Source organism: Lacerta agilis, chromosome 13 (genome assembly GCF_009819535.1).
Source record: "Lacerta agilis isolate rLacAgi1 chromosome 13, rLacAgi1.pri, whole genome shotgun sequence".
NCBI classification, from domain to species: domain Eukaryota; kingdom Metazoa; phylum Chordata; class Lepidosauria; order Squamata; family Lacertidae; genus Lacerta; species Lacerta agilis.
In genome coordinates, this window is record NC_046324.1 from 44,605,707 (window position 1) to 44,617,970 (window position 12,264).

At 45.9% G+C, this 12,264-nt stretch overlaps 1 protein-coding gene across 2 annotated transcripts in view; it reads left to right on the plus strand.

Moving 5' to 3' along the window:
- The window catches only part of LOC117056892 (glutamate receptor ionotropic, NMDA 2A-like), a 91,678-nt gene that overhangs the window by 65,196 nt on the left and 14,218 nt on the right, over positions 1–12,264 (plus strand). For both annotated transcript variants that reach the window (XM_033167587.1, XM_033167586.1), the window contains exon 10: positions 11,689–11,876. In XM_033167587.1, the coding sequence (XP_033023478.1) occupies positions 11,689–11,876 (188 nt within the window). The remainder of the gene's footprint in view (positions 1–11,688; positions 11,877–12,264) is intronic.

Consider the following 12,264-nt stretch of genomic DNA (forward strand, 5'->3'; position numbering starts at 1 on the left):
CCTGAAGTTGAGGCTCCAGTACTTTGGCCACCTCATGAGAAGAGAAGACTCCCTGGAAAAGACCCTGATGTTGGGAAAGATGGAGGGCACAAGGAGAAGGGGACGACAGAGGATGAGATGGTTGGACAGTGTTCTTGAAGCTACTAACATGAGTTTGGCCAAACTGCGAGAGGCAGTGAAGGATAGGCGTGCCTGGCGTGCTCTGGTCCATGGGGTCACGAAGAGTCGGACACGACTGAACGACTGAACAACAACAACAACAATCCTTGCCGCAGTTGCTCCATACACAAACAGTCTTTGATCTTCCCTTGGTATCTCTTAACCCACTATGCCCAATAAAATGGCTTCTGGTTTTTTTTTTAACAAAGTTATTTTTAAACATTTTCTTTAACTCATTATATATCATTTCCCAGAAAGCCTTTACCTCTTTCTGGTAGAAGATACCTTCCCTTTCTTTACATTTCAAACACTCATTGCTTCTTGTCTTGCACATTTTAGCCAACAGGTTTTCCACACCTATCAGCTGATCACCCATTCCCACCACCCTTCTGAGTAATACCCCTCCCCACTCCCTCACGATATTTAAGGATCTGGTGACTTCTGTTTCAGTGTATCTGAAGAAGTGTGCATGCACACGAAAGCTCATACCAAGAACAAACACAGTTGGTCTCTAAGGTGCTACTGAAAAGAATTTTCTATTTTGTTTCGACTATGGCAGACCAACACGGCTACCCACCTGTAACTGGAACATTTTAGCCAGTTTAGCTGGTGTTAAATACCATCTATACATCATTTTCATAACATTTGCTTTAAGTGAACTGCATGCAGTAAAATTAATACCTTCCTTCCACAACCTTTCTCAGGATTCTAACTGAATATTGTAAGCCATCCAAGCTGGTGGCCATCACTACCTCTCCAGCAGCAAATTTCATAGTTCAACGACGAGCTCTGCGAAAAATTGTTTCCTTTTTGTCTGTCCCGAATCTTCCAATATTCAGCATCGTTAGGTGGTCCTGGGTGTTGCCCTTCCCAAAATTGCCACATTCCCTTAAGAAGATGAAAAAGCGTGTGTGTTTCAGCTGATGCTCCCAGATGCCCTGCAAGGCGAGTTAAATATGGACACGGTGTTTAATAGATTAGATTATTATAGCAAATTTCTTCAGGGGTTGCAAGGATCAGGCATCTCAGAGCCTGCGGACACAGATCCAATCTATACTCAATCAGATTTGCTGCCTGTGGAAAGAATAATGCAATGAAGGCTATTGCAAGGTGTCACTCTGAACTTCGCCCTGACTGATGTTTCTTATCAATGTCATAATGAGCCCCTGGAAAGGAAGGGAGGGAGGGATGAAGATGCCTCCCCTCCCTGAAGACTGAACCAATTTCTCCTTCATCCCCAGGTACCTCTAACGGGGAGACAGTACCGGGTACCACTGGGAGAGTGCCAGAAGGTCACATTTGGTTCCTGTTTCTGAGGTTCCTCACCCCTATGATAAAAGAATGGAATAGGGGCTGGAAGGAATCCTCCCTCCCTTAAATCAAAGAATCGTAGAGTTGGAAGTGACCCCAAGGCTTCATCCAGCCCAAACCCCTGCAATCCAGCCTTCACTAGTATCCTGACAGGTCTCTATCCAATCTCTATTTTTGAACCTTAAGTTGCAGTTAACTCTTTATTAGTAAGAACATGATCTGCACAGACTTAGTGGAGTGTCAGGCCTAATGACCACAGTAGGTCTTGTCCCATGGATCAGTTGACGAGACTGAAAGTCCCTGCCTCCCCACAGCTAGCCCTCCTCTCCAGGGCTTTCCCCAGCACTTGGAGACTGGGCATGCATGAAGCCAATCACTCCTCCACCCTCTTCATACCTCTTCTGGTTCTAGAAAACTCTTCACCAGCCGGACTCACCTCTGCCTCTCTTGACCTCCCTCCTTTCCTGCTTCAGCTTCTGCCTCTGATTCTGGGCTTCTCTCTGCCACAGACTCTCCCTGCTCACTAAGCCTGGTTACCTCTTCAGCTTCCGACACCTCTTTCTCCCATTCATCTTCTTCTCCCTCTGAGCACCCCCTTTGACCCACCACCACTCCCTGGGCTCTGATCTTTCTTTCCACATGGGTTCTTTCAGTGAACTGTCTCAGGGTCAGCGCAGGGTGGTGGAAGGGCTCTCGGGATGCTACAGAGAGCCTCAGCCCCTCCTGACCAGTAGCACCTCCTCTTTCAGCAGAGGCAGCAGCGATGTCTCCATTGGGGAGGGGCAGGCCACCCAGGGGCTGGAGAGACGAGGCTCTGGAGATGCTGGAGAGACCCTGCACTCCCCTCGCTCAGGGGCCGAGGAGGGAGACATGCTATTTCCGTCGCCCCAAGTGCGCAGAAGGGTGAAACTAAAAGAGGGGAGGCGGGGATTTCGTATACCAAAACTCTTTTTGGGGGGTCAGAACAGGAAAGGGCCACTCCCAGATTCTGCAGACTTTTGATACAGACATGAACTTTTTAGCTCTGCACTGTACATAGTATGCACAATAAAACTACTAAAGGAACGGTCGGAGTTTTGCCTGGTTTCTCATGAGCAACTACCCAAGGACCTTACAGGTTCCTTCCGCCATTCCTCTGCATCCAACCTGTCCAGGACACATCCCTGGTTCTTTGCTGGCCACTTTTCAATTCGGCAAAGGTGCCATTTAACCTGAAGACAGGTTCTCCCGTCACAGCGAGGCATAGAATAGGGAGCTGTGCGTAGAGAAATGAGGGGATGTGTTTTGCCAAATGAATTGCAACGGGAAAGCGTCCCTTTTCTTGGCTTCTTGATGAAAAGGGAGGGGGAGGAAGGCGAATCCCACTAAGAGATAACAAATCACTCTTCCAAACATCCGCAGTTCAGGCTCCTGCTATGTAAGTTCGGCTCCCAACTGCTTTCTTCTCTGGCAAATGAGGAAGGAAAGCGTCTTTGCCAGGCAGAAAGGAGGCACGAGGCAGCGGCTGAAAGCCTTTGCAGAGTCTGTGGGATCTGGCAATTGCAGTGGGGAGCTTTTGATGGTGCTTGTAGCCTTTTCTCTCTCTCTCCCCCCACGCTCTGTTGTTGCCTCGCATGTCGCTGCGCGAGAATGTGAAGTTTTGACAGATGAGGCTGGCGAGGGGAGATTAGAAACAGTGTGGGAATGCTTTGTCTCCCCTGAAGTTTGGATTCCCCCACCCTGCACTGTTCCCTCCTTCTTAAGCATGTGAGGAGAAGGTGCTCTCGTACTGATGGTGATTTCAGTCTGAGGCTGTTAATTTGAGGAGGAGGAAGAAAGAATGGCAAACTATGTGGGGTGTCAGACTAGGATCTGGAAGAGACCAGGGTTCAAATCACCAGTGAAGAAACTCACTAGGTGACCTTGGGAGCCACTCACTGCCTCTTGGCCTAGCCTACCTCAAAGGCTTGTTGTAGGTTTTAGTTGAGAAGGACGGAAACCATGTAAGTCACCTTCAGCTCCATGCCTATGCCAGTTGGGACCTTGGATTTACTCTGTGGGCAACGGGGAATGATGGGAAGTTTATACAAGATTTGACCGGAAAGTTTGATGAATGGTCACAGAAATCGCACAGCGAGAAATATTCGAACATAGTCAGCATCGGAAACCCACGAAATGCTCACAATTGTGTATGGAGATGAAGCTGTAACTCAAAAGACAGTGTATGAGTGGCTTAAGGCGTTTCTGTGAAGGGTGGCAAACCATTGAAGGTGACCCTTGTTCTGGCAGACTGTCGATGAGAAGAGGAGGAGGAGGAGGAGGAGGAGGAGGAGGAGGAGGAGGAGGAGGAAGAGGAATTTGGATTTGATATCCTGCTTTATCACTACCCGAAGGAGTCTCAAACATTCTCCTTTCCCTTCCTCCCCCACAACAAATACTCTGTGAGGTGAGTGGGGCTGAGAGACTTCAGAGAAGTGTGACTAGCCCAAGGACACCCAGCAGCTGCATGTGGAGGAGCGGGGACGCAAACCCGGTTCACCAGATTATGAGTCTATCGCTCTTAACCACTACACCACACTGGCTCTCAGAACCAGAATGGCGGCAAATGTCAACAGAATTCATGAGTTATTGATGTGGGATTGGCCTCCGTCCGTCCAAATGATGGTGGAAGAATTGCATACTCCACATGAAATCATTACTGAGTTGTCCAACCCTCCATATTTTCCTGATCTGGCCCCATCAGATTTCTTTCTTTTTCCAAAACATCTGGACTGAAAGGGGACAGATTCTCCAACATTTCACACCTCCAAGCTGCTGTGACAAGGGAACTGAAAGCAGTACGAAAAGAAGTTTCCAACAGTTCTACAAACATTGTCAATGGTGCATTATATCAGAGGGGGCCTACTTTGAAGGCCTGTAAGGTTGTATGTTCAAATATTTCTTGCTGTCCGATTTCTGTCACCATTCACTGAACTTTCCAGTCACACCTTGTAAAAAAAAAAAAAAAACTGGTGGTGTGGAAGGAAACAAGTCCCCCCTCCCTTTCATAATTTTAGAATTTTGCAATGCAGTTTTGGTTTAAGAAGGCAAGAGAGAGATAGAGAAAGGAAGGAAGGAAGGAAGGAAGGAAGGAAGGAAGGAAGGAAGGAAGGTAGGTTGGTTGGTTTCATGGAGGAAATGCGTATGGAGATACATATTTTTGAAGAAAATGCAGTTGAAGGTAAACAAAAATATTACATATTTTGGGGAAGAATACATATAAAATGCTTATAAAGTATGCACAGTTTAAATGCAAAATTTTCAATTTTTCAAAAAAATCCACAAAAAAAGATTATGGAATGGATGTACAATTGAGTCTGTGCAGAACTGATGTGAAAATGAAGCTGCCTGACTCCTCCATTGCTAGACTGATCTCGATGGGTGGTTCTTATGGAGAAGAGGTACTGGTTGCTCCATTTTTTTACTGCACCAACAGAAAAGTGCTAACAGCTGCTATTTAGATTAGGACTGGTGGGAAGAGCAAAATTTGGCAACCATTTGTCAGTGGTAATAACGGGATGCAATCTTCAGGGGACAATGTTGCTGTCGGGGAGATTCTGTCCGTGCTGCAGTGCTGTGTACGCTCAGAGGATTTTGGTGAGGGGTCATGGAGAGGCTCCGGGTGGAGCCAGTGGACTCTGCAGCTCAGGAAGATAATGTTTGCTTTGCATGATGAAAGGCCCAAACTCAATACCTGGCATCTCCAGGTAGAGCCAGAAGAAACTCCCTTTCTGAAAAACCAGGGAGCTGCTGCCAGTCAGTGTTGGAAGTATTTAGCTGGGTGGACCAATGGCCCACGGGCCTTAGTTTGCCTACCCATGTGCTATGCTCTCCATCTGATGAAAAACCAGGTCACTTCTGTCCTTCATCATTCATGACAGATCCTGAAAGCAACTCTTTCTCCTGCCTATGTGCTTCGAATGCATTTGAGGAATCGTACTAGCTTCTCATTTGTATTCGTTATGCAAACTAAGCATAGGTGTGCGATCGTGCATGCTTCATTTACATAGTAGATAGAAGATATAAATAGATAGATAGATGATAGATACTTTATTGTCATTGTACATAGTATAACGAAATTGAATGCCACCCCGCATTTACAGCCATATATACGCATTTATACATTCACAGCCACACATACACATACAAAGCATCCATCACGACTCCCCAAGATCATATCATTTGGCTACAGCATTTAAAATAGTTATAGCTCTTGGATAAAAACTGCTTTTTAGTCTATTCGTTCTTGAATTAATTGTTCTGTATCTCTTGCCCGAAGGCAACCGTGCAAACAGACTATATCCAGGATGAGATGAATCCTGTAAAATGTTGTTTGCTTTTTTGAGACAACGGGAGCTATATAGTTCGTCCAAAGATGGGAGAGGATGACCGATAATCTTTCGGGCTGTGGTTATGACTTTCTGGAGCATTTTCCTGTCGGTGCCTGTGCAACTGGCAAACCAAGCACAGATACAGTATGTAAGAATGCTCTCTGTGCTGCCTCGACAGAAGGACACCGGCAGTCTCTCACTGAGATCGTTCTTCTTTAAAAGCCTGAGGAAATAAAGTCTCTGCTGGGCCTTCTTTACCAGAGCATTGGTATTAGCGCTCCAGGTCATACCCTGCTCGATAGTAGAATCATAGAATTGTAGAGTTGGAAGTGACCCTGAGGATCATCTAGTCCAACCCCCTGCAATGCAGGAATATGCAGCTGTCCCATTTGGGGATCGAACCTGCAACCTTGGCATTATCAGCACCATGCTCTAACCAACTGAGCTAACACCTAGAAACTTGAATACAGCCACCCTCTCCACCCGATTCCCACCAATATACAAGGGCTAAATGTCCGCCTCCCCCCGACCCCCCCGCCAGTCCACTGCCAGTTCCTTGGTCTTAGCGATATTAAGGACCAGATTATTTTCTCCGCACCAACCACAGAGCCGCTCCACCTCGGAAGGAAGGAAGCTGCCTTCTGATGATTCACACCAATGATCCATGCAGCTCAGTATTGTCTACAATGACGGACAACAGCTCAGGATTTTTAACTGGGCTCCTTCCCTGCCTCCAGCCGTCCGTGCCAGCAATTGAAAGTGTGACCCCTCCGACTGTGCTGCAACCCCCCCTGCACTTCCTGCAGGTTGCAGAATTCTTGGTGCAGAACTTTGGGTTGCTCTTATAGCAACAGCAGCAGCAACACACAACAGCTGTTGTCGTCCCTGCTGATTTTATCAAGCAAGGCTATTCCCATAGTGTGTGTGCACGCGCAGAAGCAGTTGCTTTATTTGGAATAAACGGGAAAGGGGCTGTAGATCAATGGTAGAGCATCTGTCTTGCAGGTCCCAGGTTCAATACTGAGCTAGATGCACCAGCGATCTGACTCTGTATAGGGCAGTTTCCCATGTGTTGTCCACAGCTATGAGGCACCACCTATGTATTTAGGGTAGCTCAGCGGAAGAACGCATACTTTGCATGCAGAAGATGCCAGGTTCAATCCCTGGCATCTCCAAGTAGGGCTGAGATAGACCCTTGCCTGGAATCCTAGTGAGCCCTTGCCAGACAGTGCAGACATTACTGAACAGTATTGGCCACGTTTCTGACTCTGTATAAAGCAGCGACCTACTGTCCCAGGGGCGTAGCAAGGGGGGGGCAAGGGGGCGGGCGCCCCGGTTTCCATAATGGAGGGGGTGACAAATTACCAAGGAACATTTTTTTTGAAAAAAAAAATCGATTTTTTTTTTTTAAATACCTGCTCCGAAGGTCTTATCTTACTATACTAGGGATTATATAGCTATATATGAAATTTCATGCATATCGGTTAATATCTTGACCCTGAAATAAAGGCTGAAATTTCAGTTCAGAGAACACTTTACTGTTCCCAACCCTAACCCTGTGGAAAGCCATCTAATTAGACTTTAATTTGATTTTGAGATGTTTTTAGGAGGTAATTTAATTATTGTTTGATTTTATACCAATGTTATAAAATCTTTGGCTGGGGAGGATGGGATATGAGTTATAAAAGACTTTGGCTGGGGAGGATGGGATATGAATAAAAGTTTTTTTTAATTATTACTTGTTATTATTCCTTTGTAAGAAAATATGAAATAATGTAAAACCATTTTTGTGGGGGGGGCAATGGGGGGGTTGACAAGAAATTTCCCACACCAGGTACCACCTGACCTTTCCATGCCTTGGGGGGGGGACATTTTTTTTTTTACCCCCGGGTACCAATTTACCTTGTTACGCCCCTGTACTGTCCTATGTAGCAATTGTCTTTTCACTGCCTTCTTTTTGTAAAGTGGAACTGCCCTGACTAATTTTTTTTATTTTATTTTAAATGCTCCACAGCATGTTAACTCCCCACCCCCCCTTGCTTCTCTTGAAAAGTAGAAATAATGAGGGCAAGGACTGTGAACCTTGAAAGAAGATTTCCGTGTCTATTTTAAAAACAGATCCTTTACACGGTTACATCTGATAGCCTCGGAAAGGCCTTCCACTGTCTCAAAGAGGATTGAATTTCTACCATCTTTTTCTATAATCCACCTGGCGCTTTATTTCATTTTATTATTTTGGGCTGATAATATTATTATGATGACCATTACACGACAAGGTTGTGTGAGAAAGATGGATTTAATCATAGAATGGCATACTTGAAATAATTTCTGATTGACTACAATATATTGGATACGATCTTCCTTCCTTCCTTCCTTCCTTCCTTCCTTCCTTCCTTCCTTCCTTCCTTCTTTCCCCCCCTTCAAGTAAAGTTATGTTCATCTTAGTGGCTTAACATGTTGAGAGTTCATTTCCTGTTGCTGTGTTTCAAGCTTTGTACACATCGGACAGTGCGCGTGAATGTCCTGCACATGACCTTTTGGCAAAAAACATGTGGGGTGTGAAGCAGGGCCAGAGAAACGTGCGGCCTGGGGATAGCTTCAAGGGCCAGATAGTGTCATGGGCGCACCCTAGCCAAAGGAATGCGCCTGGCAGATAGTCAAAAGCAGACATCGACAGCCATTTCTTTGACTCTGAATACCCACGCACACCAGTCTAGTGTCTAGGCAGCTATTCCCCAGTCTGGGCTGTATGAGGTAGTTGCAGCAACAGGGGACCACTGCCCTTTCACCAGTTTATGTGCCTTCTTCCCCTGATGGACTGCACGCACGCATCCAGAGACTGTCCCTGCAGGGAAGCAGCCTCTGCTCTTCCCTCTTCAGTCCCCTCCTGGTAATAGGAGACAGCAGTGCAGGAGAGGGTGGGGAAGCACGCGGCCCTTCCACTTGCCCAACCTGCCTCTTCCTTCTCTTCTTCAGACCCATCCTGTGCTCCACCCTCCAGCTCTGAAGCTCCCCCTGCTTCCAACCCTTGCCCCCTGGCTGATACAGGTCCCCACGAATCACTGCCCCCCCTCTTCTGAGTCAGACTCCAGTCCCGCTTCCCCCGGTGCACATTCGTCAGCGTCCTGCCGGCCCCTGATAGATAGAGAGGCCCAGAGGGCCACATTTGGCCCCTGGGCCTGACTCTCCCCACCCCTGCACTTGGTGGTCCACTAAAATTGCCCAGCAATTCCCCAGTCCACTGTGACCCATCATCTCAGCGCACCATTGCTTTGTCATGGAAGTACATGAGGAGAGCCCTGCCAAAATATAGCCTAGTCCAGTATCCTGTGTCAAATGATGGCCAGTCAAATGACTAAGCTGGGCATGAAGTCAACAGCCCTCCTATGGCTTCTCTCCAGCAATTTCTCTCCTCCTTTTAGCTGTCATTGCTAACAGCAGTTGAGAGACCTCTCCATCTCAATGGAGGCACAGTGACCAGCATTAAGAGACGGTTGGGCAAATCCATGGAGGAGAAAGATATCAATGGCTACTAGCGATGCTGGCTCTTGTGGGAATGTTCAGGGTGGCAGGAGAGGATATATTGTTTATTAATATCCTTCCTAACTTGCGTTAGCATGTTTCTTTACTTAGCAGAGTGCATTCCCCTTTAAACAGGAGGAAACTAGTTGCAAACTCGTGTGAGTTTCTTGAGACAATACGCAATTCAATCTGGCTTGTCCAGATTGAAATATGTTCTAATATTTTCCTGGTAAGACCCCTTGAATCCCTCCTAAAAGAATAAAGACACGGCAGTCCTATTTATCAGCGATAAAAAGAAAGTTTACCCACGACCAGGCAGAGCACAGTGTGATCCCTGAAGGCAGGCTTAAGGCTTAAAGTTACAAGCATGTACAAACAGGTCTACCCATATGTGGGTTCACCTAGTGACGGCAGTTAGCAATCCGGGAAGTTCGCAGGACGAAAGGAAGATGGAAGAGAGAGAGAGAGAGAGGCAGCATGCCTTGTCCTTTTACCAGGTCTGGAAAGGTCACGCTCACCCACTAGTCACATGCAAAGAAGGATGCTCCAGGCCAGGAGGAACAGGAAGTTTTGACAGGCTGGACCAAACACTCCCTTGCATGTCCACTCTAGGAAAACAAGGAATGTTGTATTTGACTGCTCCCAGTGGATTACATCCCACAGCTCGGCTCTGCATCCATGGTCAGGTATAGCGATGCGTCTGATATCCAGTTGCTGGAAACTGCAGGGAGAGTGCCTTTGTGTTCGAATTCTGCTTGTGGGCTTCCCACTGGGGATTCTGGTTGGCCGCTGTGAGAACAGGATGCTAGACTAGTTGAGTCAATGGCCTGATCCAGCAAGCTTTTCCTATGTTCACCTCTGTCCAGCAAGCTTTTCCTATGTTCACCTCTGTCCTATCCCTTTTTAGCACTGAGATAAATGGCCCTTAGTGTGACCTAGGGTTGCCACCTGTCCTGTATAATACAGGATTGCCCCGTATTTCAATGTAAAATGCTACGTCCCGTGTTGGTACAGTTTTGTCCTTTCTTTCAGGTCTTCTCTCTCTCTCTCTCTCTCTCTCTCTCTCTCTCTCTCTCTCTCTCTCTCTCTCTCTCTCTCTAGGGATCCTCTCCAAATGCATGTGTTTGAAAGAGTGTGTGATATGAGGGAACATTTTTTTTCATATGTGGTGGACTTGTAAAAGAGTATTGGGAAATGATCCATAATGAATTGGAAAAAAAATGTTTAAAAGTACTCCCCCCCCCCCCCCAAACCAGAGTCCTTTCCTTTGGGAATAATTCAGATGGAAATTCCCAGGTGTCAAAAAAGGTTATTTATGTATGCCACTACTGCAGCCTGTGTTTCGTTAGCCCAAAAGTAGAAAACGAGTGAGGTCCCAACTAGAGAAGAATGGCAACTTAAGTTGACAGAATATGCGCAGCTTGAAGACTTAACATATAGAATAAGAGAACAAGAAGAACATACGTTTAGAGAAGATTGGAAAATGTTTATTGCAGGTATAGGCAAACTCGGCCCTCCAGATATTTTGGGACTACAATTCCTATCATCCCTAGCTAACAGGACCAGTGGTCAGGGATGATGGGAGTTGTAATCCCAAAACATCTGGAGGGCCGAGTTTGCCTGTGCCTGGTTTATGGAGTATATGGGAAATAACTGTGTACAGCTGAAAACTCTGGCAGTATCATGATAAATTCAACAGAGTAAATAATTTATAATGGTTGTAATAATGGAAGACTGAATGGTATAGTTTCTGTAAAATATGCAGGGATTTATGATTTGTAAAATGAACCATGGAAAGAGAAGAAGGGAAGTCACTGATATCTTAAGGATGCATAAATGAGTACTTGAAATTGCAAAACAGAAAATTTAATAGATATATATATAGAGAGAAGAAAGAGTGTGTGAAATGATGTGTATTTAAGCTCTGGATAGCCAGGCACAGGGAGATTTATAAATGCATGTGTGTGTGTGTGTGTGTGTGTGAGAGAGAGAGAGAGAGAGAGAGAGAGAGACAGACAGACAGACAGACAGACAGACAGACAAATTCTAGAGGGGCCATCCTGTTAGACAGCAATAGATTGCAGTAGATTGCTTTGAAGTCACTTCAGCCCTTCCCTGTCCTGTATTTTGTATTTTGCCAGAACAAAGGTGGCAGCCCTACTGTAACCCATGGCAGTTAACTCCTTAAATTTGTAAGATTGTTCTTTTCTCTCCTTGTCATTGTCTCTTAAACTTGCTGGAGAATCCTTCTGAGTGCCGCTGGGCCACCAACGCCAAGGAGAACAACCGTGAGCTCACTTGCCTGCTGTCTTTACTGTGTCTTGTAAAACACCACTTTTTATTTCAGGAAGTTGGATGCTTTCATCTATGATGCAGCGGTGCTGAACTACAAGGCCGGGCGGGATGAGGGGTGCAAGCTGGTGACGATCGGCAGTGGGTACATCTTTGCCACGACGGGCTATGGGATCGCTCTCCAGAAGGGGTCGCCGTGGAAGAGGGCCATCGATCTTGCATTGCTGCAATTTGTTGGCGATGGTAAGTCAGAAGGACTTTTTCTTCCTGCTTGCGGTGTTCTTGCAAGAGGGGCAATTTCATTCATTCATTCATTTATTTATTCATTCATTTCATTTATGCATTGCCTCCCATCAAACAACCCAGAGCGACCAGAAATTAAAGCATCAGTACAAATATTCGCAATAAAAACAATTAAGGAAACCATTTCAGATCTGATAACAGAAACGGACTAGCGTAAGCAATCTCCATGCAAGAGGATTCGTGAAAAAGGAACGTCCTCAGTAGGTGCTGAAAAAAACAGCAGGGAGTTCCAAAGGATACCACCACTACTAATGTGTTAAGAATTAAGCATTTATGTTATTAAATTATTAACATTAATTGTTATTAGTTGATATTAACCATTACCTAC